Here is a 23369-nt window from a genome sequence, read left to right on the forward strand (position 1 = left end):
TGGAGGAGTTAAAAAAAAAAAAAAAAAAAAAAAAAAAAAAAATTGTGAACATGATGAAAGGTGTGGTGAAGACGTGTATGAATAGTTCAAGTAGCCACGATGGGAAATATTTCCTTTGGCGTGTAGGGGGGGGCGCACGGAATGGTCTTGACCGCTTCCCCCTTTTGTGGCACCAAAGCAGAGTTGCATGCGTAACGCAACGACCTGGAAAAAAAAAAAAAAAAAAAAAAAAAAAAAAAATTCACCCTTAAAAACATAATATTAATGGCAATCCCCATCGCTGTAAAGCGGCTTCAGCGGATCGGGGCAGTAAAGCTCCTCAGCAAGTTGCTCTAATAAGTGGCCTCAAGGAGGTGCTTGCGTGAGATTTCCCAACCAGGGGATGCACCTGACGAAAACACCTTCGCTTAGGAATTACCCCCCAGAAGAGGTTAAAATACGCCTCCCCCTCATGATGGCACTTATGGGATGGGCACTGCCAAAACGAATGAACCAGTTCTCCATTAAAACAAACAGATCACGGTAAATGGTCAGAAAAAAAAGAAGAAAAAGGGAATCCTGTAGATGTTGCAGTAAACCTTTTTGTTTTAGTAACCTTCATTTGGGAATTTCCCCCCCCTTTTTTTTTTTTTTTTAAATATTTGTTCCGTTTTTCCTCGAAATAGTTAAGGAAAGACTTACCTACGATTATAAGTGCTTTGCTGTCGGTGTGATGCACTCCAGGAGGAGGGAGGTGTACAGGCACTTTTGATTAGCGGTCCATTTTTTCTGTTCCCGTTGTCAACCAAAGCTTGTGTCCTACCGATTTGGGACGAATACCCTCGAAGGTGTGCTTTTTCGGCATAGAAGTAGACAAAAAGGGATATATACTTATGACCTACAGATACTGGTAGTGCCTAAATCCTTGGAATCATCCGAGGAAAGGATGGATTCAATTAACTTCAGCATCAAAGTGCCACTACTGGAGAAGGCGGCCACAAACGTGAAGGACATTATCTCCCACATCAGACTGAACGATGGAGTGTACTTCGATCGAAGCAAATACAACAAGGAAGATATTATGAACGACCTAAGAAGTAACAATGTGCAGAAGAAAGTAGAAAGTGTTAAACATCTTCTCATCGCCCACGCTATGAAGGAAGATGTGTCTGAATTCTACGTTGAGGTTTCCAATAATTTATCAAATAAAAATCGTATACTAAAGAAGCTCATCTATAATTACTTGTCTCTCTATTCTGATCGGAATTCTGAATTGAACATGCTCACTGTGAATTGTTTTAAGAAGGATATTGAGAGTAAGGATTTTCAAATCCGAGCGTATGCCTTGAGGGCCATGTGCTCCTGTCGGTCACTGGAGATGATAACTGTTCTCATGGACTCACTTAAAATAATGGCAAAGGATAAATCTCCTTACGTTAGAAAAACTGCCGCCGATGTTATTCCTTCTATATATAATATCGATCCAGATCAATTGGTTTTTTTACGAAACATTTTACTTGATCACATTAGTGACAGGGAGGTTACTGTCGTTTCCGCCGCTGTGGCTTCCTTCTACACCATGTGTTTGGTGGTCCCTCCCCATTGGGGTGAAACCACTGAGGATGAGTTGGCGCCTGATCCAGGGGGAGTTACAGAAGGAAAAAAAATTCATCAGGAGAGGATAGCCAAGAATAACAGTATTAATGACATAACATCTGCCAAGGAAGGAAATAATCAAAGACAGATTCATCGACAGAATCTTCACAAATGGCTGTCCCTTCTTCATCCTCACTATTACAAGCTTTGCAATTACCTTCTCATCATGCACCCCTTCCACCAGACCTACCTAATTGACTTACTCCTTCGATATTGCAGGATATTTTACCGAGACCCCCTCACAAATGAAGATATAAACTTTAAGCAACTGCTTCATTTGTTCAGTTGCTCGGATGGTGGTGACACGGAGGAGGGAAAGAAATTGAACAATCGTCTTGGGGAGGATTCGGATTCTCCTACTGTAGAGTGCACTTCTCGCGGGATAAGCCCATCCCCATACCACTCCTACTACCGAACGGAGGATGAGTGGAATGACGAGTGGAATGACGAGTGGAATGACGAGTGGAATGACGAGAATGAGCAGGAAAAGTACTCAGTCGACGTGGAGCTGTACATTGAGAAGTTGCTTCTCCTGTTATCCTCCTGTAGTTACAACGTAATCATACAATCCATTTCATCTCTGTACCATCTGACAAAATTTACCTTCAAGCAAAATATCATACAGGCCATTATCGCGTGCATCATGAAAAGTTCAATGGAGGGGGATGACCACATGTATGCTCTCTTTATTAAAAGCGTACAGTCCATAATAATTTCCTTGAGGCAAGACTTCGCGCCTTATCTCTCCTTCTTCTATATTAGCTCCATAGATAGTCCCATCAAAAAAAAAATAAAAATAGATATGCTCTATATACTAAGTAATGACAATAACAGGCCAATCGTTTTGGAGGAGCTTCTCCATGCTCTGTTTCAACCGGGAAACGACGATTTTATTGTAAAGAAACTTTTCAGACACATAACTACAGTGGCTGTGATGGATTCATCCTGTCTCTCCATAGTAATGCAGTACATCATTTCATTGCTAAACTGCAGTCATAAGTTGTATTCCTATGAAGCCATTCTCTCGTTAAGGAAGTTACTGAGACAGAGTGACCCAGAGCGTATCAGCCAAATAATTTTTTTCTTGACTCGAATTTTTTTTACTATTGAAATGTCAGATGTTCAAGCGTCTATGTTGTGGACCCTGGCTAAGTATCAGAATTTCACGGACCATCTGCTTCTTTTCGATTTTGCCCGTATGCTGGTGAAACGCTTTGAACATATGGAGGGGGCCCTCATGGTCCAAGTCCTGCACTTCGTCCTCAAGGTGTGGGCCTACCAGTACGCCAGTTGCTTCGTCCACGGGGATGATACGCAAAATGGTGAAGGGGAAAATGATGGAGGGGAAAATGTTGGAGGGGGAAATGATGGAGGGGAAAATGTTGGAGGGGGAAATGATGGAGGGGGAAATGATGGAGGGGAAAATGATGAAGGGAAAACAGGTGAAGGGAAAACAGGTGAAGGGAAAACAGGTGAAGGGAAAACAGGTGAAGGGAAAAACGGTGAAGGGAAAAACGGTGAAAGGAGAAACGGTGAAAGGAAAAACGGTGAAAGGAAGATATGGGAGAGACCCACTACAACCACGAGCGTCTACCAGGAGCAGCACAGAAAACTCACAGACGGAACGGACAACCACGTGAGGCATCACTTGGAGGACTTTGCCAATTACGAGCGTTTATGTAAGCTCATCCTTCTGCAGGGCTCGCGCCCTGAGGAACGTTTCGACATCCAAGAGATGAGCAAATTTTACGCCAACGTTATGCTGAGGATAAGGGAGCTAGGAGACCAAGGTGATCTCAAGAGAACTTTCTGGCAGAGGGACCTTTACAAAGAACCACTAAACGAGTACACTCTTCCTCTATGCTACTTGAAGCACGTTCTTCTCACCACCGGCAATGGAGATCCTTCAGAGGTGCTCCATCTCAGTAAGGAAGAGATGCAGAATGTGCGCAACTCTCCCTTTGGGATGGCGCAGGGTGAGCAGTACGATAATTACGGAGACTACAACTTCGACTTGAATAACAACTGCAATGCTAATGTAATTGATGACTTTGGAGATGGAGACGCGCAAATTGACCTGAAGAACTCAACTGTCCTGCAACTGAATACCATCTCTAGCATCATCAACAGAAAACTTCCATCCTACGTGGAGTTGCCCGAATTTGCGGAGGAAGATTTGCCGAAAAGCGCACACATAATAAACAGGAAAAAAACGAATCAGCCTGTAACGAGTATCTCTTCGAGGGATGTACACATAACCTACAGTCCTCACTTTAGCAATGGTCAGATTTTTTCCGATGTGGATGATTTTTACAGGGAGGAAGAGGGAAATCTGATTAACAGACAGATGGATTGCACATATAATATATTACAGAATGCACACAAACCGATCCTGCAACCTGCGAATGGACTGCTAACCAAAAGGGGAACGAGAATTCAGGGCGAGGACGACGAGTCTGATGACGAGCAGAATGATGCTCCCTTGAAAGTAAACGATAATGGTGCAGGTACATACCTAGGAGACTGCATCTCCGCCACCCATTTTTCCAAAATAGATGAACAGCAAATAAATGACATAGAAAAGTTCTTCTTCAGTGATGGGGAAGATTTTGAACGGGTCGAATAAAAAGTGAACAGAACTGCGCGAACAGACACAAGGTGATTCATTCACGTTAACATATGTTTGAGATGGAGAAGCATTCCCTTTGATATGAACAGGTCAGGTGGGGGAAAAATCATTTTTGGCTAGTTTGTTCGCGTTTGTAATTTTTTCGTCTGATCTGTTCATAATTTTTTTTTTTTTTTTTTTTTTTTAATTCACACACATGTGCATACGGGAGAGGGCGAAATGCAGCCCGAAGAAATTTCCTAGTGGAGAGCAAGCAACCCCCCGCTAAACGTTACGAATGGGTTCATGTGGAAGATTTACTTTTTTGCATCATCATGCAGGTTATGTTTATGTTTTTTCTTTCGCGTGGATGACGTATAATAAAAATGAGTTGGGCCGATGAACGAGCAACTCAAGCTGCAATTGCAACTTCAACTGTAACTGCATCATGACGAGGGGGGAGAATTGAACCCTTCCGTTGGGCCACCGCCGATGTATGGACCCTTCTCCCACAAGTAAAGGAATCCAAAGCGATGCACCTACGTCCATACTAACCTTGTCCGCCCCCCTGTTAACATTGCCATTTGAAAAAAAGAAACATATACACAATAAAAAAAAAAAAAAATACCAAAAAAGATATGTGTTTATTTTAATAAACAAAACGGGCACTTCATAGATCAGACATGCGGGCGCACATGTCTACCCCCTGTGGGTTTTTTTTTTTTATGTGACCATCAAAGGGGTGTCTCCAAGAATAGTGATGGACCCCCCCACACACACACACATACATACATACATACATACATACATACATACATACATACATACATACATACATACATACATACATACATACATACATACATACATACATACATACATACATACATACATACATACATACATGTTTCATAGCATTAATCCCACGGCGCGGGCCCCTTCAGCTAACGCCTCCACCTTCCCGGCGTACTTGAACTTCCCTCTATCAAATCTGACCTTGAAAATACCTTTATTTAATGCCTTCCTGGCGATGTCCTTTCCAATTTCCCACCCGGATTTAATAGTTTTCCCATTATTCACGACTCTGTTGGTTGTCCTATTTCTGTAGGTGCCCAACACACCAGATAGGTTTGGATCTCTCGAACAAGAAAAGCATAGAATGTGTCTCCTGTAATCGTCCACCACTGTGGCATATATATGTTTATTAGTGTTTTTAATTCTTAGCCTTGGTACACGTTTACCTTCAAGAATTTCCTTGTCGACGTCTACACTGGGGTTGTCCGACACTTCTCTCTTTTCCACTTTCTCCGCCTTCTCTGCATGCTCGCAAATCAGCCTTTCCAGAGCGATCTTTGGGGGGGAGAGAGAAGAAAAGAAAAAATGTAAAAAAAATTGAAAAAAAAAATTGAAAAAAAAAAAGAGTAATAGAGCTACGCGGAAAGGTTACACCCTCTTTTATGTGCCAAGTTGAAGAGCCCAGCTTGCTGAGTTACTGGAGTTCTCAGTGGAATGCGACACACATGTGGGGATATTTCCTTCCCCCTTTTATTTATTTATTTTTTAATTTTTTTAATTACATTTTTTTTCTTCTTCTTTTTTTCCTTCAATTTCTTAGCCTTCCCCTGGGGGGCCTGTTCAGGGGCGGCTTTCTTTCTGTTGGGTGACGAGAACAACGAGAATGGATTCCTTGGAAAGACCGCCCTGTTGGTTGCAAAGCTGTGTAAAACGTCGAGGTAAAGTAAAAGGAGTGGGACGAGGAGAACGGGAGCGTTCATAGTAAACGCGCCATTTAACTGTGGTTATGTGGTTACGCGTTTAAGCGGTGGAACGGTAAAGGGTCTATGCGGTGAAAAGGCCAAGCGGCTAAATGGCGCAATACCGATGGAGAGGGAAAAAAAAAAAAAAATCCTTTTTACAAAATATCACTCGGCCCGTGGCAACACCGTGCTGTCCCTTTTTCGACGAGGGACAAATTTGTTCCGATGAAAATGGGCAGTTGGGTTGGCGGGCGGCTAAATGAATTCGCGAGTCCCTTTGGCGGGGTGAGTACCTATGGTAACAATTATGTGCATGCACAATTACGTACGGGGAAGAAATACCATTGCACTCGCTTTGGTATGTTATAAGCATTCGCCCTCTTCTGGGAACATCTCCCTCGATCCTCAAATGGGTCACATGAAGAGGTGTTCACTTGGCATGTCCCAATTTTCTATTCGCCTCTTCAATTCGCGGTTAACGTACACTCATATGGCGGCACATACTAAGTTGGTTTGTGTACATACCTGCCTGTAGGCACTACGCCTCAAAGAGCCCATTGCGGTGTTGTTCGGTCCGGGCGGTGAAAAGGGAGGCGCCAAATAAGAACCATATCTGTATGAACAGGTACGTAGATTTATCCAAGCGGTTTAAAAAAAAAAAAAAAAAAAAATTGCTTAATATGCCTGACTGTTCAGGCGATTTTGTTAATTTGTGTAGCTTTTTTTTTTTTTTTTTTTTTTTTTTTAAATGTGTGCAATGTGGCCAATGTTCTGGTGAAGTTATTAGCAGAGAGGTCGCGAGGAGAATGTTCCAGATGGTGTGTCCATAAATTGAGTTGGCCATGAACTCAGTCCATCCCCATCTTGTTATGCGTTTTACCTGTCTACAAAGGAATCACTGCGGGGGGAGGTATATCCCATTGGGGGAAATTTATTCTCCCCTACAGTGATGGTGTCTCTTTGTATGCCAAACAGACCACTGCGGGTAACCGACCCATGGGTGCAATTTTCCACTGGCGTTTTGCGGCGTATTCACTGTAGTATTTATGGAGTATTAGGTGATGTGTTCCAAATGCTTGTCCTTCCGGAGAAAATTAAAACGGGTTATTTATTCTCCCTTTAAGGTATGCAGTTTTAAAAGAAGGAAAAAAAGAAGAAGAAAAAAAAAAAAAAGGCTGCCCGCAAGTTGCAGAGCGTACACGTAGCGCAGGTGGAGTCAACAAACAGGGTGCACCCTTTATGCATACTTAAAAAAAAAAGAAAAAAAAAAATATTCATATGATGTATACATATGCATGCACGTACCTCGTAAAGTTGTACCTCTGGTGCAGAAAAGAAAAAACAGAATGAAGGTGAATGTATTTCTCTTCCTGGTTAGCACTCCGGTGCGCCCATCCCGCAAAGCCTTTGCAACCATCATAACGACAACCTGCGCCATGTGCATTAGACAACTCTATCCTGTTGGTCTATCGGTGGAGGAACGATCCTCTTAAAATGTAATAACAACTGAGGAGGTAGACACATAAAAGGAAAGGTCTTTTTTTTTTTTTTTTTTTTTTTTTTTTTTTTTTTTCTTCTTCTTCCTTTCCTATACCTACACTTGGTAACAGGAATCCTACGTTTTTGAAACTTTAAGCTTTAGTGCTTTGTCTTTAGTTCTGTGTGTGTACGTTTATATGTGAAGTACTGCGGTGAGGGCGCAGAAGTGGGTGATCGACCGATTTGGGGTTTGCTGCCTCCAGTGGGCCTCTTTTCTCCAATTGGTCCCCCGCTAGGACGCACTGTAATATGCAATATGGAACATGCTGACATGAAGGGAACCGCGCGTATCCTGCTTAACGACAAGGAAGTTAACCAGGAGGGGGGCGCACGCAAGGTTAGGAAATGGTTAAAGGAGCTAGTAAAAAATGTGTTCGTACAGGAGGACACAGATGATGCCTTTCCATTCAATAACAAAGCTCTGCAAAACACCTTCTGGGTGTCTCAACTGGTGAGTGGTGAGAACCAATATCTCTTCTGTTGTGTCATGCGTTTACTTTTTTCGCAAACTCGAATCTCACCTCTAGGTGCGTCAACGTGGTTACTATCACGGTGTTAACCTTCATGGTGGCTACCCCCTCCCCCTTGACTCACATGAACACCCCCCCGAAATTTTCCCCTTCTGCAGATGTTCACCAGGATAATCCTATTGTCCAGTTTCTTCTCGTTCGTTGTGGCATGGCAACAGGTGAGTACCCAGAGGAGCAACCTCAAAGAAGTAGTATCCCATATGGGAAGAATTTTCGACATTGTCCCCTTTTTACCCATCCTCATCCTACTTTCATCTCCCCGTAGAACATTCCCCTGATCGGGGAGGATGGGCTGACTCCAGCAAAGGATTATGTGGAGAAAGTGATGAAGGATCTACGGCATGAAGGCATCTGGGAGAAGTTTCGAAGTTTCCATTCACTTTTCTGGTTCCTCCCGGTGAGCGATTTGGTCCTCATGGCTTTGCCAATAACAGGTGGGTTGTAGATAAATGCAGCGTGAGGAGAGATATATTTCTGTTTTATGATGGGTCTATGAGGAAGGTATTCCCTCCTACGGTACATGACTTTATCTTTCCATGTTTTCACTTCTGGTTTTTTCCCCCCCCCAGGCATGGTACTGTCCATGATAGCCATCCTCTTTAACCAAGTTAACATAGTGACGATGCTCCCGATATACATAATCCAGCAGTCTATTTACAGCGTAGGTAATGTATGGTACAACTACGTGTTTGAGGTGGAGTTGTTGGAGTTGCTTTTTTTAAGTCTTCTTCTGGTACCCCTATGTAGGAATCATCTGAAGTGTAGGTTCTCTAGCACCCCCTTCCTAAGGTACGTATGTCGTTTCTTCGTCTTCAAGGTGTTGTTAGGTTCCAGCTTAATAAGGTTCAGGAATACAGATTTATGGGGACACTTGGAGGGAAAGTATTACCTGTACGAAACACAGCCGCTTCCATCAAGCATTGGATATATTTTTCATGGAAGTTTCACCTTAAGCAAACTGGACAATCTCTTTTGTATCCTAACGGAGTGTGTCTTCTCCTTTTTCATTCTTTTTCCTGTAAGATCCTTTCGGCTAATAGGTGGGGGATTGATCTTTCTGTACTGCCTACTAAATTTTGTCACAGGCAATTCCTACCTCTTTTATGTTTTGCTGTTGGCTCCTTTAATGTTTTGCTTCGATGATGAGATGTTGCTCCCTTTTGTTTTCAAGTCGAGGAGGAATGAAGTGCTATCTGTGGTGAGGGAGAAGGCGGCACAACTCTCCAGAAGTAGGGGATACTTCCAAAGCTTCGATGTGCTCTTTTGTACAGGCTTCAGTGTGGATGAGGTGAACAAGATGAAGGATGCTTATTTTAGGATCGATTCGGAGGGGGTATCAGAAAATGTGGATGAAGTAAGGGGAAATTTATGGAATGGAGCTAACCGGTGGAATGGAGGAAGTGCTTCGGATGGATGGAGTAACACACGAGGAGTACTCGCCCATACAGAGAAGGAGCATCTCCTCAACAGGGGCAATTCCAACCACGAAATGAATTTCTATCCAGAGGAAAACTACATGGAGTGTATCAAGAAGGATGTGATTAATGCGCTTCATTGGATCTTCTCAAAAAAAGGGCCACAGTATATACTGAACAATTATAATACTTCAAAGGAACTGATTATCCATGTGCTTTGTGTCTTCATCATGATCATATATAACAGTTGTGTTTACCTTACTTACTCTACGAGGGAATCCATTTTTCAATTTACATTTTATATCTATGTATCTTTATTCCTTCTCTACATGGTCTATCTTTTTTTTTTCACAAAAAATATTTTTCCTTGTTTGATTAGTCAAGTTGGACTTCTCCTCAGTGTTTCGCTCATCTATACGAAATATATTTTTGTCCATGGATTTTCAGATGTGTATTTCTCGAATTTATTTTTTTTACATTTGTTCTGCTTAGTCCTCCTTTCTGTTTTTCATTTGAGCAATCAAAGGTTCGTTGTGAAATACTTATGCCAATACTTTTACTTCGTCCTCTTTTTGTACTTCCTGTGCTTCTTCGCGCAGAATGTGTTGTCTCCAATGCAGGTGATGAATGCAGAGTACGGAAATTTTCAGCAGATGAATGTATATGGATCCTTTGGTCATATTAATAAAGTTAGACAAGAGATTATTGTTCGAGCTAGCCATCCATCCAACGCGTCTTCTCCATCAAACCCCCGATGGGACAACTACGAATTCAACTGCAAGCCAGACAATGTAGAAAAGGCCTTGTGTAGTCAGTTCAGACTTGTTTATGGCTTCCTCCCCGTTTTGTATGTAGACAGATTGGATTGGCAATTCAACCAACTCAGTTACAGTGATGATGAAACTATTTTACACACTCCATGGTTTCAGAAGTTCCTGAAAAAACTCGCAACCAACGATCAACATGTTCTTTCTCTCTTGTATAAAACCCCTTCTTTTGTAACCCCTTCTGAGGGGAAGAGCCATTCCAATGGGGGTCCTATCCATTTGACCGTTTCCCGTGATGTATACAGATTTTCTCCACAGGGAGAAAAGATTGCCTGGTGGGAAGTTGTCTCCTCGCGGGTAATCCTTGAACAGAAGAGACACCTCTCATTAAATAGTGCCTTTATCAGAACTGGCGCGCACAATCGGGTGAATCGTCCAGATGAACAAAACAAGCTCCTCCACATAGGGGGATTTCCCGTCGTTGAACATAGGCATAGGTCTGTATCCCGAACTAGCTATTATATCCCCACGGATGAAGACACTTCAGGGAAGGCAATGTTAGGAAAAATGATGGAGCGGAACAACATAAGGAAGAAGAAGCGTTCATTTTATCAACAGGGGAGAATGTACGTGGAAGAACCCGTGGAGATAGAGAAAGAGTCACTAAGCAAGAAGATACGAAAGAAGAAAAAAAATAGATATGCACAAAAGAAAAAAAAATTCTTCAGGCAGAAGAAATTACATGAGTTGAAAACAGAGGCAGAAGAAAAGGATTCTATGGCAGAAATGGACCCTACGGCAGAAATGGACCCTATGGAAGAGGAACAGATGATGGAGGGTGTTGAGAAAAGTGGAAGGGAAGGCGAAGAGGAAACCTCTCCACAGTTGGAAGAAGACATGCCAATCAACACAAAGAACTTTGTTGTAGGAGCTGATCAAGATAAAGTGATAATGGACGACGCAGAAAAATCGGTCGATGGGGAAAACCTTTTTTCCGCGGTGGAGAAGATGGAGGCAGAAAGAGATCGGACAAGTAAGGAAGAAGCAAAGAAGAGGAAATACAGAATGGGGGTTGGGATGAGGGAAAAAAGAAGTTCAAGCATGGTCCTTCCAAGTATCCTGTCACTCAACGGGGTTTTGCCAAGTATAATGTCGCCAAGAGGAGTACTCTCCCTGGATGGAGCAATACAGAAGGAGATGGATGAGGCCATCCAAAATTCCTACAGACAATATGGACTGCTTAATAATTTTTCCCGTAAAATGACAAAATTGGGGTTTGCCAACCATGACCAGGGGAGGAGTCGGTATGGAGAGATTAAGGAGTTGCTTTCCAAGCGTCGACAAGAAGACACACACAAGGGTACCTAATTGCGTGAGTATGTGAACTTGTCTATATGTTAATGTGTGTAAATCTGTTTTGTCTGTGCTGCGGATGCGCCCACATGGCTAGTTTTTTTTTTTTTTTTTTTTTTTTTTTTTTTTTTTTTTTTTTTTTCCTCCTTTATAGTAAAAATTTGCTGAACAGCTAGCTAAATGGATACACACATCCAATTAAGAAATAGAAAAATAAGGTGAGAAAAAAAAAAAAAAAAAAACTTCATAAGCGTAACAACAGGGAGTCCACCACACGAAAATGAAACACATAAAAAAATGGCTCCTCACCAGGATGTTAGCTTTTCTCCTCCTGCTGCGACTTAAGGAGTTCCCTCTGCTTCCGCCGGTACTCATTGTTATAGGAGTGTACTTGGTTCTTCTCCTTGTCTACATTGAGGTAGCACAGGCTAAGGGCAGACAGGCCCAGTGGGATGGATGTGCCTACAGAGTGAAAGAAGTATAACATGAGCTGAGCAAACATAAGGAGGCGCCAGAATGGGCAAAGATGTGTATGTGTGTTCCATGCAAAAGATTGACATTTTCACCAGTATGCTAATCACAGGTGAGTTGAAGGGGTCATTCTTAACGTGTACTACTTCCACAAATTTGCAAAAAAAAAAAAAAAAAAAAACATAACAAATAATCACTCTTTATTTTATTTATTTTTTTTTTCTCTCTTACCCAGGATAATGAAGGCGCACCAGTTAATGACCTTCCTCATTTTTTTTTTTTTTTTTTTTTTTGTAATTACATTTTTTTCTCCTTTTCTAGTTTGATCGTTTAATCGCATTTACTCATAACGTTGGTGGTTAAATTGGCCTCCCCCCTTTTAAAACTGTAGAGGCACTTTTTGGAGCTTTATGCGAAGAAAAGAGAAGGGGGACAAAATGGCAAGGGCATAAAAATCAAAGTGGAGTGGAGGATATTCCAGTTGGGATTCTTCTCCTGCACATTTGGCAACGCCCCTCTTTGCGATTTTACATTCATGAGAGAATTAAAAAAAAAAAAAAAAAAGAAAGAAAAAGTCGAGCAGGTGAATAGGTCACCTTGCGGCATTGCCAAATTTACTGTAAACGGTGCGCTCCTAAATTGCACGTGACAAAAAAAAAAAAAAAAAAAAAAAGTTGCTTTCCCAAGGGGATTGTATAGGGTGGAATAGATGGGTGGTGGAACATTCCCCCATGTAGGTAACATTCAACACGTCCAAGTTGTTCATCCCGGGAATTGCTCTGTGAGGAAGGACCGAAGAGTCACGGGCACATTTCGCTGCATTTATGTTATGAACAAAGGAAGAAACGTACATCTGCATCTGGAGGAAACTATATATTAAAACACTGACGTGTGGATCCCCCCGTGGATTAAGTTACGACAAAATATAATTCCTACTTTGACGGGAATATCGTCCTGAGTGTTTCAATTTTTCCGCTTGTTTATCACACTATTCAGCGATCTATTTAACTAGCTATTTTTAATTATGTTAACAGTTCGGTGAGTTATCTCTTTTGGGGAGTAAGCATGCACATCGCCATAGGGGGCAGACAAAAAAAAAAAAAAAAAGTGGAGGAAAAATGGAGGGAAGAATATGTAACCACGCTGTGGTTATATTGCAAGAGGAGGCATCACACCACAATGTGGGCCATACAACGTACACCCTGAGAAACGCTTACGTTTGAGTGATACCCATCAATTGGGGGGAGGTACTCAAGGTACCATGTGTAGAAGTAACGTTTTTTTATAATTGGAAAAAAAAAAAATTAACTTTTGGCCACTTGGTGAAAACGCCAAGGTGGAACGGAACAAAAAAAAAAAAAAAAAAAAAAAAAAGATCAAGTGACTAGCTCGACGTTTTTATTTTTCATTTTTGGTTGCTCGAGGTGTTGATTTTGGAGTACAACAGCGAGTCCTTCGTCTGTAGGGGAGGGGGTGGGTGGAAAAAAAAAATAAATAATTACAATCATCAACACAATCATGAATGCAAAGTGGATAGGTAAACATATCGGAGTGACTGGCCTCATGGACGAAGGGCAGGGTGCACACATCACTCGCAAGTGCTCTCTTCTTCCTCTCCATACGTTGGCAATTTGGAAGGTGGCGTAGGTTCCCAGGATAAATGCCGTGATTAGTGTCAATACGATCCTGTCGTTGGGAAAGGAAAAAAAAACAGAAAAAAATATATATAATGACGTGGAAAGGTGTGCAAGAATGTATAACAGTTTACGATCGATGATTGATTAGCTACTGATGGATGGGAATTTCCCCCTGGTAATACGTAAGGGGGTGGACCGATTACAAACCAGCAGAACTGCCATGAAAGGAACAATCGGATGCAGACAACGATGTGTGCTTACCACAAGGTCACATGGAATTGAACATTCGTCTGATTCTCATCGTACACTACGCCCGTCTGTTAAAAGGAAAAAAAAAAATATATATATATATAAATAAAATAAAATAAAGTGGGGGAAAGAGACAGAATGAAGGAGGAGCTCCCAACCGTGTCGTAACTTCTTCTCATCACGGTGTTTTACAATTCCGTTTTATTCGTTGTCCGAGCGCTTTATTTTCACCCTCGGTCACGTCACGAGCACGACTCTTCCCTCCGTGGCATTACCTGTGCTGAGGCAAAGTACAGACTGAGCACAGTGCTTAGAAGGGCAAAAAGCTTCATTTTCCACGGTCAAGCAAAATAAACAAGAATAATAAAGCGTGCTTGCTTCTCGCGCTCCGTACTCAGTGGGATTGTACAGCTACTCGTGCAGATGCTTTCATTCCAGTGTAGGATGTGCGCCTTATAATACTCCCTCTTTATCTCTCTGCCTTTTCTGTTCCTTCTTGCTGTTCGTGTTTTTTTATTTTTGCTTATCCGCAGGGCTGGCGAAGCTGCGCGTAATGCGTCAATTCGTCATTCCGTTAATCCGTCAATCGGTTTGTTTCTCTTATTTTCACAAATTTGCCACTTTGTAAGTTTTTTTTTTTTTTTCTTTTTTCTTTTGAAGAGGATAATTTAGCTAGTTGTTCATACGTTTTCTTTTTTTTTTGTACATGCACAATGTGGCCAGTTGTTCATATGTATATATATATAATATATATATATATATATATATTTTTTTTTTTTTTTTTTTTTTTTTTACATGCACAATATTGCCAGTTGTACATATATTTTTTTTACGTGCGCATTTTGGCTAGTTCCTCATATGTACATATATATTTTCTCTATTATCCCCGTTTTTCGCCTTCTTAATGCCTTGGAATTCAATATACGGGAAAGAAACAACTGGAAAAAGGAGTGCTCTCATCCGCTTGGCGTTGAGAAAGCTGGAACAAACAAAGTTCATTACTTTTCAAGCGCGTTTTTGTCTTCCGACAGAGACATACAGAGATCACACGAAAGAGTATTCCCCTTTGGTAGGCGCAATAAATTAAGGCCAAGTTGAATCAAAATTGTGGTTCCCCCGTGGTTGTGTGCAAAGCGAAGGAGTCGCATCAGTGGGAAGAAAACATGGACAAGTGGATCTCCCACTTCATTCCACCTCATAGGGGAAGAAAACGCACAAACACTCACCTTCCTTTATGAACAACTTTGTGTTGAAAAACATACTACCGCAGCGCTCTGCCTTCCTATCACAGTTGCCACTATAAATTGGCCTTTACAATTGTAAAAATAAAAAAAAGAAGACGAGAAAGGAAGGGAACCCCGCTGCTGTACAACTTCACTCCGTTAGTAATCTTCACCCGTAGGTGTAACCAAAATGGATGTCTCAATGGAGATAATTCACGAATCAAAATGACATGGAGATCGTTTTATCCACTCGTCCTTTGGTGAACGCCTCCCATTTGCTATGACCAGAGTATACCTGCTTGACAACACAGCGGGTGAGCATCAAGAGTTAGAACATCTCCCCCACACGCATATCCACGTAACCCGCTTCCACAATCGAGGGTATGGTGAAGGGTGTTCCGTAACCACCGTTAGCAGTTTCTACCTCATTTGGAGATAGCCATAAGAAGGGGAAATCACACAAATTAGATCACCGAATAATCATCTGGGGAGCACGTCAATATGAAAAAAAAAAAAAAAAAAAAAAAAAAAAATACATTCTTCTCGCATACCTTGTAGCTCACTTGGTTCTTTTTTGTGCTTACATGGATGATCCATGTGGTCGGTGACACATATGCACATGCGTTGTTTTAGGCACCACACCTCCCAAATTTTATCGTCCGTTCGTTTTCCTGTTAAGTTAACGCATATGTGGTAGATACCATCCTACATTGGGGGTGGCTACAAAGGTGACGATTCTGCCTCCATAAGGTTGTCATCATTTCTGCTACATGTCAGTACATCGATGCGATACATGTACTGGAATCTGTGGCGATCGACAGTGCCACAAACGTGTGTAAGTATAAGTGGAAAAAAGAACGAATAGGTGTTGCGTGACAATAACAATGTGGGGATTAACGCATCGGCGAAAATTTACTTTGGTTCAAGGAATAGCGAAGAAAAAAGAAAAAAAAGAAAGAAAAAGTGTAAATGGCACTAAGTACACTATATATAACGTAGCTATTTTTTTTTTTTTTTTTTGTGAGCCTCTTCTTCACCAACGTCGCTCCTCCAGTGCACTCCCCTTAATGGTGCAAAAAAAAAAAATAATAAAATAAAAAATAAAAAAAATGTTTTCATTTGCCCATGTGTTATGGGCAAAGTGCCTCAGCACATTTGAAGAGAAGTGTAGAAAAATATCATCCCGGGGGAAGGAATCCTCTTGAGCATACGAACGGGAGATGTTCTTTATGTTCACGGGGTGCACGAGAATATTAATCGGTATTCATTCGAACGTGGCCTACACAACGTTGGTCCGTAAGAAGGCGTCACATGGTGTCAAGGGGAGCGCACACGTTTGGGGAGGGAGGAGTACTATTGCTAACACTCCCGCGTGCGAAAAAAAAAAAATAATAATAATAAATAAAAAATAATAAAAAAAAATATATAATACACCAAGCTCCACTAAACTGTGTTATACCCATAAATTATATAATATTCAGAGTCATCTGAAATAAACTAGAATCAGCAAAGTGGCAAAGAAAAGTCAAGTAGCTAAAACTATTTTAGTAGTTATCGAATCGAGTGAATCACGGAAAAAAGGAAGAAATCGTGAGGAGAAAAAGTGTACATCCATAAGCCGAAACGAGCAAATGCGCAACTTTTAGGGCTCGTTAAGGAGAAGGATTCCCCTACAAAAAGTACCAACAAAAATTTGCCAAATGAACAACGCACAAAATGAAGTATGCAGCTTTTAGGAGCTCCATGAGGTAGGACTCAACTCTCGATATGTTCATATGACAAAGAAAAAAAAAAAAAAAAAGGGAAGTTGAGTGAAATGGCTTTTCCAAATGTGTGTTTTACACAATTGTGTTAGGGCAGGGGGATAGATAAAACCGTTCTCCCTGTTCCTTTCCGTGATATGTTTTTTACGCTATCGATTCGCCGATTATATCCCTTAGCCGATGATACCGATTCACCCTTGACCTATCCTCCTACCATCGCCCCCGCAGGTTTGCCGCCAAATTCTGTGGCAACAACAACTACAAGCTCTACATGAACAGCGTACCCCAGTTTTCGAGCTTCGCCTATGGCAAACACCTGAAAACGTGAGTCCATCTGGAGAGTATAGAAAAAAATAAAAGTGGGTCCATAGGTACACCATAAAGGGATACTCTTTTCGATTACACATCTTTGTTCCTCCATGCCACCCCCAAACACAGCAACCCTCTGACGAACAGACTGGACGACCTGCTAAAGCGGAACTCCACGTTGATTAGCACCATTAGCATTAACGGGCTGGATGACCTGATCACGCAGTCGTCTAAAATTGGTGAGTCCTTCTTGCATGATGTGATTCGGCAAAACGGCCAGTTGGCCATGGTTGTCACCGTACTACGGAGGTATACCCTTTGGAGAAAATGGCCTTAGTAGATGTATAGACGCTCACATGGGCATGCATGTGTATGAGTGTGCATGGCTCCGTATGTATGTTAACGTATCGATTCTTGAACTATTCCCACCTTTCACTCATCCCCTTACTACTTCTCCTATCTCTTTTCACCACAGAATCCATTTCAATGGCTGATTGGCTACTCAACCTAGTAGAAGAATATCAATGTATGATAAAATTATACCAGTAGGAAAAAAAAAAAAAAAAAAAAAAGAGAGGCTTGCTTAAAATATGCAGGCGAAAAAGAGCAAAAGAGTGTACATGTGTGAGAGTGAGAGAAGGAGATCTGAGGTGCGTGACCACATGCGGCAACCCCATCGATGCGCCCGTCTCGACGCACCCACCTGAGCGACTGCTTCACTTCTACGGTTATTCCCTCGTCTTGTCCGTGTTTTTTTTTTTTTTTTTTTTTCCCCCACCCTTCTTCAGCCCAAGATAGATGTATATATTTTATGAACACATGCATGCACAGTGTGTTATGAGTTGTATGCATACATATATGTACACACTTGTATGTGTGTGAGGGGAGGAGAGCATCTTTTTTTTTTTTATATGTAACTGTTTGGTGAAAATATCCATCTTGATTGTTTCTTTTTATTCGGTGACCCCCCACTTATCGGGGGTAGCATTTTTCTTACCCACGCAACCGTTTCGTACTTGGCTTGTTGATTCTTTCCTGACGCGTTCGCCCCGGTCACGCAGGCATCAAAGCTGAATTGGCCACAAGCCAGAAAGCTAACCCAGAGTATGTGTTTGCCCCTACATGGTATTTTGCCCTTTGTGGAGGAACCTCCTATGTACGTGTTTAGACGCTTCATTTTGTTGCTTTCCGTTGAGAGTTGTGAACCTCCAAATAGAGTGAATTGAGTTGGTGGGGTAGGCGGGGGCAAGCACATCTGTATTCGCATGCCACGTGGTTTTACACACCCGTGAGTTGCCTCCTTCCTGCTATTCATGCTTGCGTTGCTATGCACTTTCTCACACTTCCTCCTCCCCCCCCCCCCTTTTCACCCATCTCTTGGTAGTAATTCTATCACGTGTAAATATGACTACAATAAGGTTAGCACTTTTTAAGGCACGTCGGAATGAACCAACTGGGGGGCGTGTTTTCCCCCGTTCGGGAGTACCCGCGTGATGAGTGTGATGAGTGTGATGAGTGTGATGAGTGTGATGAGTGTGATTAGTGCAATCAGTGGGCTCCCTTCATTTTGTCCCCATCCATTTTTACCATCCACCTATATTACGGTCAGCGTGTGTTTTCTCCTTTTCATGCCATTCTTTATAACCCATCACGAGTACATGTATGAGTGGGTGTGTAAATGTGGGCACGCGATTTTGTGCACATGAAAAACTGAGTGTCCAATCAGGGGAGTCAACTCTTCCCATTCCCTCTATACATAAATACATCTTTAACATATATACATATATATATATATTTTTTTTTTTTTTTTTTTTTTTCTTTCCCATGCTATGTAAATAATTGTGATATTGAAGCAGTTGGTTTTCCATTAGGAGCATTAATGAGTTGCCATTGTAACCTTCTTACATGAGCAGAGAGAATGCAGTGAATTGTCCTCACAAGATTGTTTTTCGGAAAGATTAAAAAGGGAAAACAAACTGCCAGAATCAGTGCCATATTCGTATAAATTTCTGAACCTAGCGTCAGCATTGTGCCAGCGTTTATACGACCTACACATATTATTCTTGTTCATGGAGTGATTAACTTTGGAGTGGAGTTTTGTTTCTCTCGTTTTTGTACCATACCCTAGTGGGAATGTCGCCCTCCAACTGTCAGTTAGTACCGTCGAAGCATATAGCAGAGAGGGGGGCGTGGACATGTGTATGTTCTGTGGATTATTCCTGTGTGCGTGGAACAGTTGTGTAGGTGTAGCGGCGACAGGGGGATAGTGTGCCCAAGTGGCTCGCCTACCAAAGCACGTGCACATATATATATACATATATATGCATGTAGATATATATATATGTATGTGCATACATGAGTATCCACGTGCCTGTGCTTTCTTTTTCCCCCATCCGGTAGGCCACTTTTTGCAAGAAATTTGGTTGTGACCGCGCCATACCACATACACATCCCTGCGTGTCTGCCACACACATGTCTGCACAGTCGTTCGGACAATCCTTCGTGCAACAATCGTCTTTGCAGTTTGCACCTTGTAGACCTTTCGCACAATTTTTGCATCCATTTCGTAATAATTTGCCTGTACACTTTTGCACTCCCCCCGCCGTGCGAGTACAATTTTAACCCCTTCTGTTTTTTTTTTTTTTTTTTTTTTTAAATACAACTCGAATTGGATTCCCCACAAGCGAGGACTCCAAAGCGCCCTCGAAAACGGAGGATCGATCCTCCTTTGGAGTTAAAAAAAGTGTGCGAATTAAGACATACGACAATTTAACCACGCCGTGGAAGCAGCCCGTCTGAATGGGCGGACGGATTTATCCCGCAGGTGGGAATAAAAGTTAGCGTAAATGTTAGAGCAAATGTTAACCGCAAAATGCTGTTACAAAAGGTGGAGTAAAAATCAGGGGAAATACTTCCCCACGAATAGGCGCTGCAAGTTGGCCGAAAAAACGAAGCCAATCTTTGCATTAAATGGACATGCACAGGAAGTTCAAAAATGGCTAGCTACCTGAACTGGCAATATATATTTTTTCTTTTTTTTTCAGCTAGCCATTTGTAACATTTTTTTTTTTTTTTCTTCCTTTGGCTAGCTGTTATATTTCCATATCAGGGCGCGAAGCAGGGATCAACGTCGGGAGGTTTTTCCTATGGATCTCTTTCCCGAAAATAAGTGTCGCGGTTTCTTCGCAGGAATCGAGCGGTCCGCTTCACCCTTTGTTCCTTTTTCGATTTTCCTGTACGCAACTTTGTTAAGCTTGTAGGCCTTTTTCCTCTGTAACTCGGTTGATGTGCTCTGGAAAATCTTGGACTTTTTGGTTGGGTCTCCATACACGTTATCCTTAATTTGTTTCTTCTTGCAAATATCCTTCTTCACTTTCTGCGCGTTCAGGAGGCTTTTGGTAGATCCCTTCTTCGAACCATTATTCTTGGCCGCTTCCTTTAGTGTGCCCTTTCTTCTGGCCCGTTCGGTCATACTTTCGAGTATCTTTTCCTTGTCCAATTTGAGAGTATCCAATTTTTTGCCCATTTCGTCAATTGTTTTGTTCTTCTTGTGATACAATGGTTGCTTCTCCTCATTTAACTTGGCATTGAGTTTCAGTCCCTTTAGTCGGAGGGCCATGCGCTCCAAAATTCTTTTCGTTTTAAACCACATGGGGTCGATCTCTGCGTCTTGATCGAACAGTTCCTGCTCTTCCTTTTCCAATTCTAGTAACTTCTGCTCTATATCCAAATCTACAAAATCGCTGATATTTTTTCCGTTGTATATTTCGGGGATTACATCATATTTGTGTTCCTCCTTTATGTCATACACGCTTCTCACGTCTACAGAGTAGACACCTGCACCTCCGCGCTCGTTTTGCAGGTCGATTTGCAGGACACGGTCATCTTTGCGATTGCTCAGGTAGCTCTGCCTGGACTTATTCTTCTTCTTCAGCTTGGCTTCTCGCATCGTGAGCGGAACTGTCTTGTCAGTGACAATGTTTCCATCCGCGTCTACCGAGTTGACCGTCTTCGTGGCGTCATCTTCGTTACCCTGCATTGCTTTCCCATCCTTCGCGGCCTTCTCTCGCTCCTCCCGCTCTTTCCTCTCCTGGCGTTCGCGGATGACAGACTCCGGAATGAAAGGCGCGCGTTCCTGGTTGACTTTACGCTCACCAAACTTTGCGTTAAGTAAATTTTCTCGATTCAGCTGAAATTCGGCAGTCTGATCACTTTTAAGCATATCACAAGCGACCTCCTTTGCTTCTTCCACACCGACCCCGGTGAGTGTACTGAAGGAGCAGAATTTCACGGGAACCTTAGCATCGTCCAGAATTTCTTTGATGAGCATTTTATTATCAACAGAGAGACTATCCAAATTCGTTTTGTCGATTTTATTAAAGCCAATTACGACAGATTTGTTTCGAAAAAGAGTTCTAATAGAGTGAAAAAGATTAACCTGCTCCTTAATGGACATGCCACATTCCTCACTAATATCGATAATAAAAAGGATAACTCCATTAATGTGTGCTAGTGCAGTGATGGTTGTCATTTCTATGGTGTTTCTATTTTCTAATGATCGGTCTAGCAACCCTGGAGTGTCAATAACTTGGAACCTGTTTAATTTATGGTCGAAATGACCTACGTACAGATTTGTTGTGGTAAAGGAATATGGTTGCACCTCAACATTAGCTCTAGAGACAATATTAATAAATGAAGATTTCCCTACATTAGGAGCACCAGCTAATAATATGGTTTTCTTATGAGGATTTATGGATGGGAGCCGGGTTAAGTTCTGTCTGACTTCTTCTAAGTAAATTAAACTGGGTTGTAATTTCTTTACCATTTTACACATACGTCCTAGAGCACTGATTTTTAGCATCTTACATTTGTAAAGAGATGAACTGAATTTTAATAATTTTATATAATCCTGACAAATGCGCTTTACTGATTTTACTGCATAACTACATTGTCCCAAGGCTAACTTGTAATGGTCCCTGTCGTACAATATATTAGCCAAATCAGAATAGAAGGGATGGATATCGTCTAGTTTGGGAAAATCGTTTATTATTGTTTGTAACTTTTCTCGGAATAGCTCCTGGCACATTTTTACCTTCCTCATGTAGAAGTTCCTTATTCTCGTTATTTTGAATCCCTTGTGGATTTCCGTGGGAGTTTTTCTTTGCGTCCTTGAGAGTACCACGTCCACCAACTCCTTCGCGTTCACCACCGGCTTGATGTCCTTGAACCGGTACAGACTGGACTCCTTCATTTTGACAAACAGGTTGGGAAAATAAATATGTAACGCCGAAAGGGCGGAGAATATAAAAAAAGCAAAAAAAAAAAAAAAAAAAAAAAAAAAAAGTCAAATTATATTATATATAGGCAAAGTTCCAACTGGAAGGAGGGACTTTCCTCCTTTTATAGAATTGCAAAAAAAAAAAAAAAGCCACAGCGGTAAACTCATGCTTAACGTTTTTTCCCTAACGATTTGTTTGACCGATCGAGTAATCATTTCGGCATGGTTCCTCTCTTTTCAGTTCGAATGAAAAGAGTAAAAGAAAAAAGTGGTACTTGCCTTTTCTCCACTTCAAAGTAGGGAGAATTAAAAAAAAAAAAAAAAAAAAAAAAAAAAAAAAGTGAAAGGATACATTTTTTTTCAACCGGAAAAGTGATCGTGGCTAATCTTTATGGTTATTTCCCCGTTCTACGTAAGGCGCTATATGATGAGTGGAGGATGGCGATTTTTTGCTACTTCTAGGCGGCTACCTCGAAAAAAAAAGAAGCTATAGCACGCGTGGCGTTAACACGTACATATGCGTATACGCCATTACGTATGCACTTTTTTTTTTTTTTTTTTTTTTTTTTTTCTTTACTCCTCGCCGCTGCATGCAGAATCTCGTCGCCCTGTGAGGGGGGGATGGGTATCCCCCGCATTGTGCCCGTTTGAATATCGTCCGCAACGGCGGAGACAATTTGAAGTGGATAAGAGTGAGGGGCCCCGGGTTGCAGGAAATTGTCAGGATGAGCGCGTTGTGAAGTAGGGACGAACTGTGACCCCCCCGTTGAGGCAACTCTTTGTTTCCGTTTCTGTTTCTGTTTGTGCTTGTTCTTTTTTTTTTTTTCCTTCTCTT

General features: G+C 41.7%; 7 protein-coding genes across 7 annotated transcripts; 3 read left to right on the forward strand and 4 right to left on the reverse strand.

The window, feature by feature from the left end:
- Positions 1-925: 925 nt before the first annotated feature.
- Positions 926-4261, forward strand: PKNH_1136500 (AP-3 complex subunit beta, putative; the record flags this gene model as incomplete). The annotated part of the gene is made up of 1 exon (XM_002261501.2): positions 926-4261. One exon carries the CDS (start codon positions 926-928, stop codon positions 4259-4261), a length of 3336 nt encoding a protein of 1111 aa, XP_002261537.2.
- An 891-nt stretch (positions 4262-5152) lies between these two features.
- Positions 5153-6018, reverse strand: PKNH_1136600 (50S ribosomal protein L18, apicoplast, putative; the record flags this gene model as incomplete). The annotated part of the gene is made up of 2 exons (XM_002261502.1): positions 5153-5593; positions 5821-6018. 2 exons carry the CDS (start codon positions 6016-6018, stop codon positions 5153-5155), a joined length of 639 nt encoding a protein of 212 aa, XP_002261538.1.
- A 1777-nt stretch (positions 6019-7795) lies between these two features.
- On the forward strand, positions 7796-11619 carry PKNH_1136700 (rhoptry protein ROP14, putative; the record flags this gene model as incomplete). The annotated part of the gene is made up of 4 exons (XM_039114148.1): positions 7796-7990; positions 8168-8227; positions 8335-8503; positions 8639-11619. 4 exons carry the CDS (start codon positions 7796-7798, stop codon positions 11617-11619), a joined length of 3405 nt encoding a protein of 1134 aa, XP_038969767.1.
- Positions 11620-11920: 301 nt separating this feature from the next.
- Positions 11921-12346, reverse strand: PKNH_1136800 (conserved Plasmodium protein, unknown function; the record flags this gene model as incomplete). Its single annotated transcript, XM_039114149.1, has 2 exons — positions 11921-12066; positions 12307-12346. 2 exons carry the CDS (start codon positions 12344-12346, stop codon positions 11921-11923), a joined length of 186 nt encoding a protein of 61 aa, XP_038969768.1.
- Positions 12347-13480: 1134 nt separating this feature from the next.
- PKNH_1136900 (conserved Plasmodium protein, unknown function) lies at positions 13481-14293 on the reverse strand (the record flags this gene model as incomplete). Its single annotated transcript, XM_002261504.1, has 4 exons — positions 13481-13534; positions 13698-13761; positions 13974-14029; positions 14237-14293. The coding sequence occupies 4 exons, from the start codon at positions 14291-14293 to the stop codon at positions 13481-13483; spliced, it is 231 nt and encodes a 76-aa protein (XP_002261540.1).
- Positions 14294-16900: 2607 nt separating this feature from the next.
- Positions 16901-19152, forward strand: PKNH_1137000 (conserved Plasmodium protein, unknown function; the record flags this gene model as incomplete). The annotated part of the gene is made up of 6 exons (XM_002261505.1): positions 16901-16932; positions 17176-17271; positions 17386-17495; positions 17732-17782; positions 18641-18674; positions 19110-19152. 6 exons carry the CDS (start codon positions 16901-16903, stop codon positions 19150-19152), a joined length of 366 nt encoding a protein of 121 aa, XP_002261541.1.
- Positions 19153-20380: 1228 nt separating this feature from the next.
- On the reverse strand, positions 20381-22507 carry PKNH_1137100 (nucleolar GTP-binding protein 1, putative; the record flags this gene model as incomplete). Its single annotated transcript, XM_002261506.1, has 1 exon — positions 20381-22507. One exon carries the CDS (start codon positions 22505-22507, stop codon positions 20381-20383), a length of 2127 nt encoding a protein of 708 aa, XP_002261542.1.
- Positions 22508-23369: the final 862 nt, after the last annotated feature.

The sequence above is a fragment of the Plasmodium knowlesi genome (genome assembly GCF_000006355.2).
Source record: "Plasmodium knowlesi strain H genome assembly, chromosome: 11".
Lineage (NCBI taxonomy): Eukaryota > Apicomplexa > Aconoidasida > Haemosporida > Plasmodiidae > Plasmodium > Plasmodium knowlesi.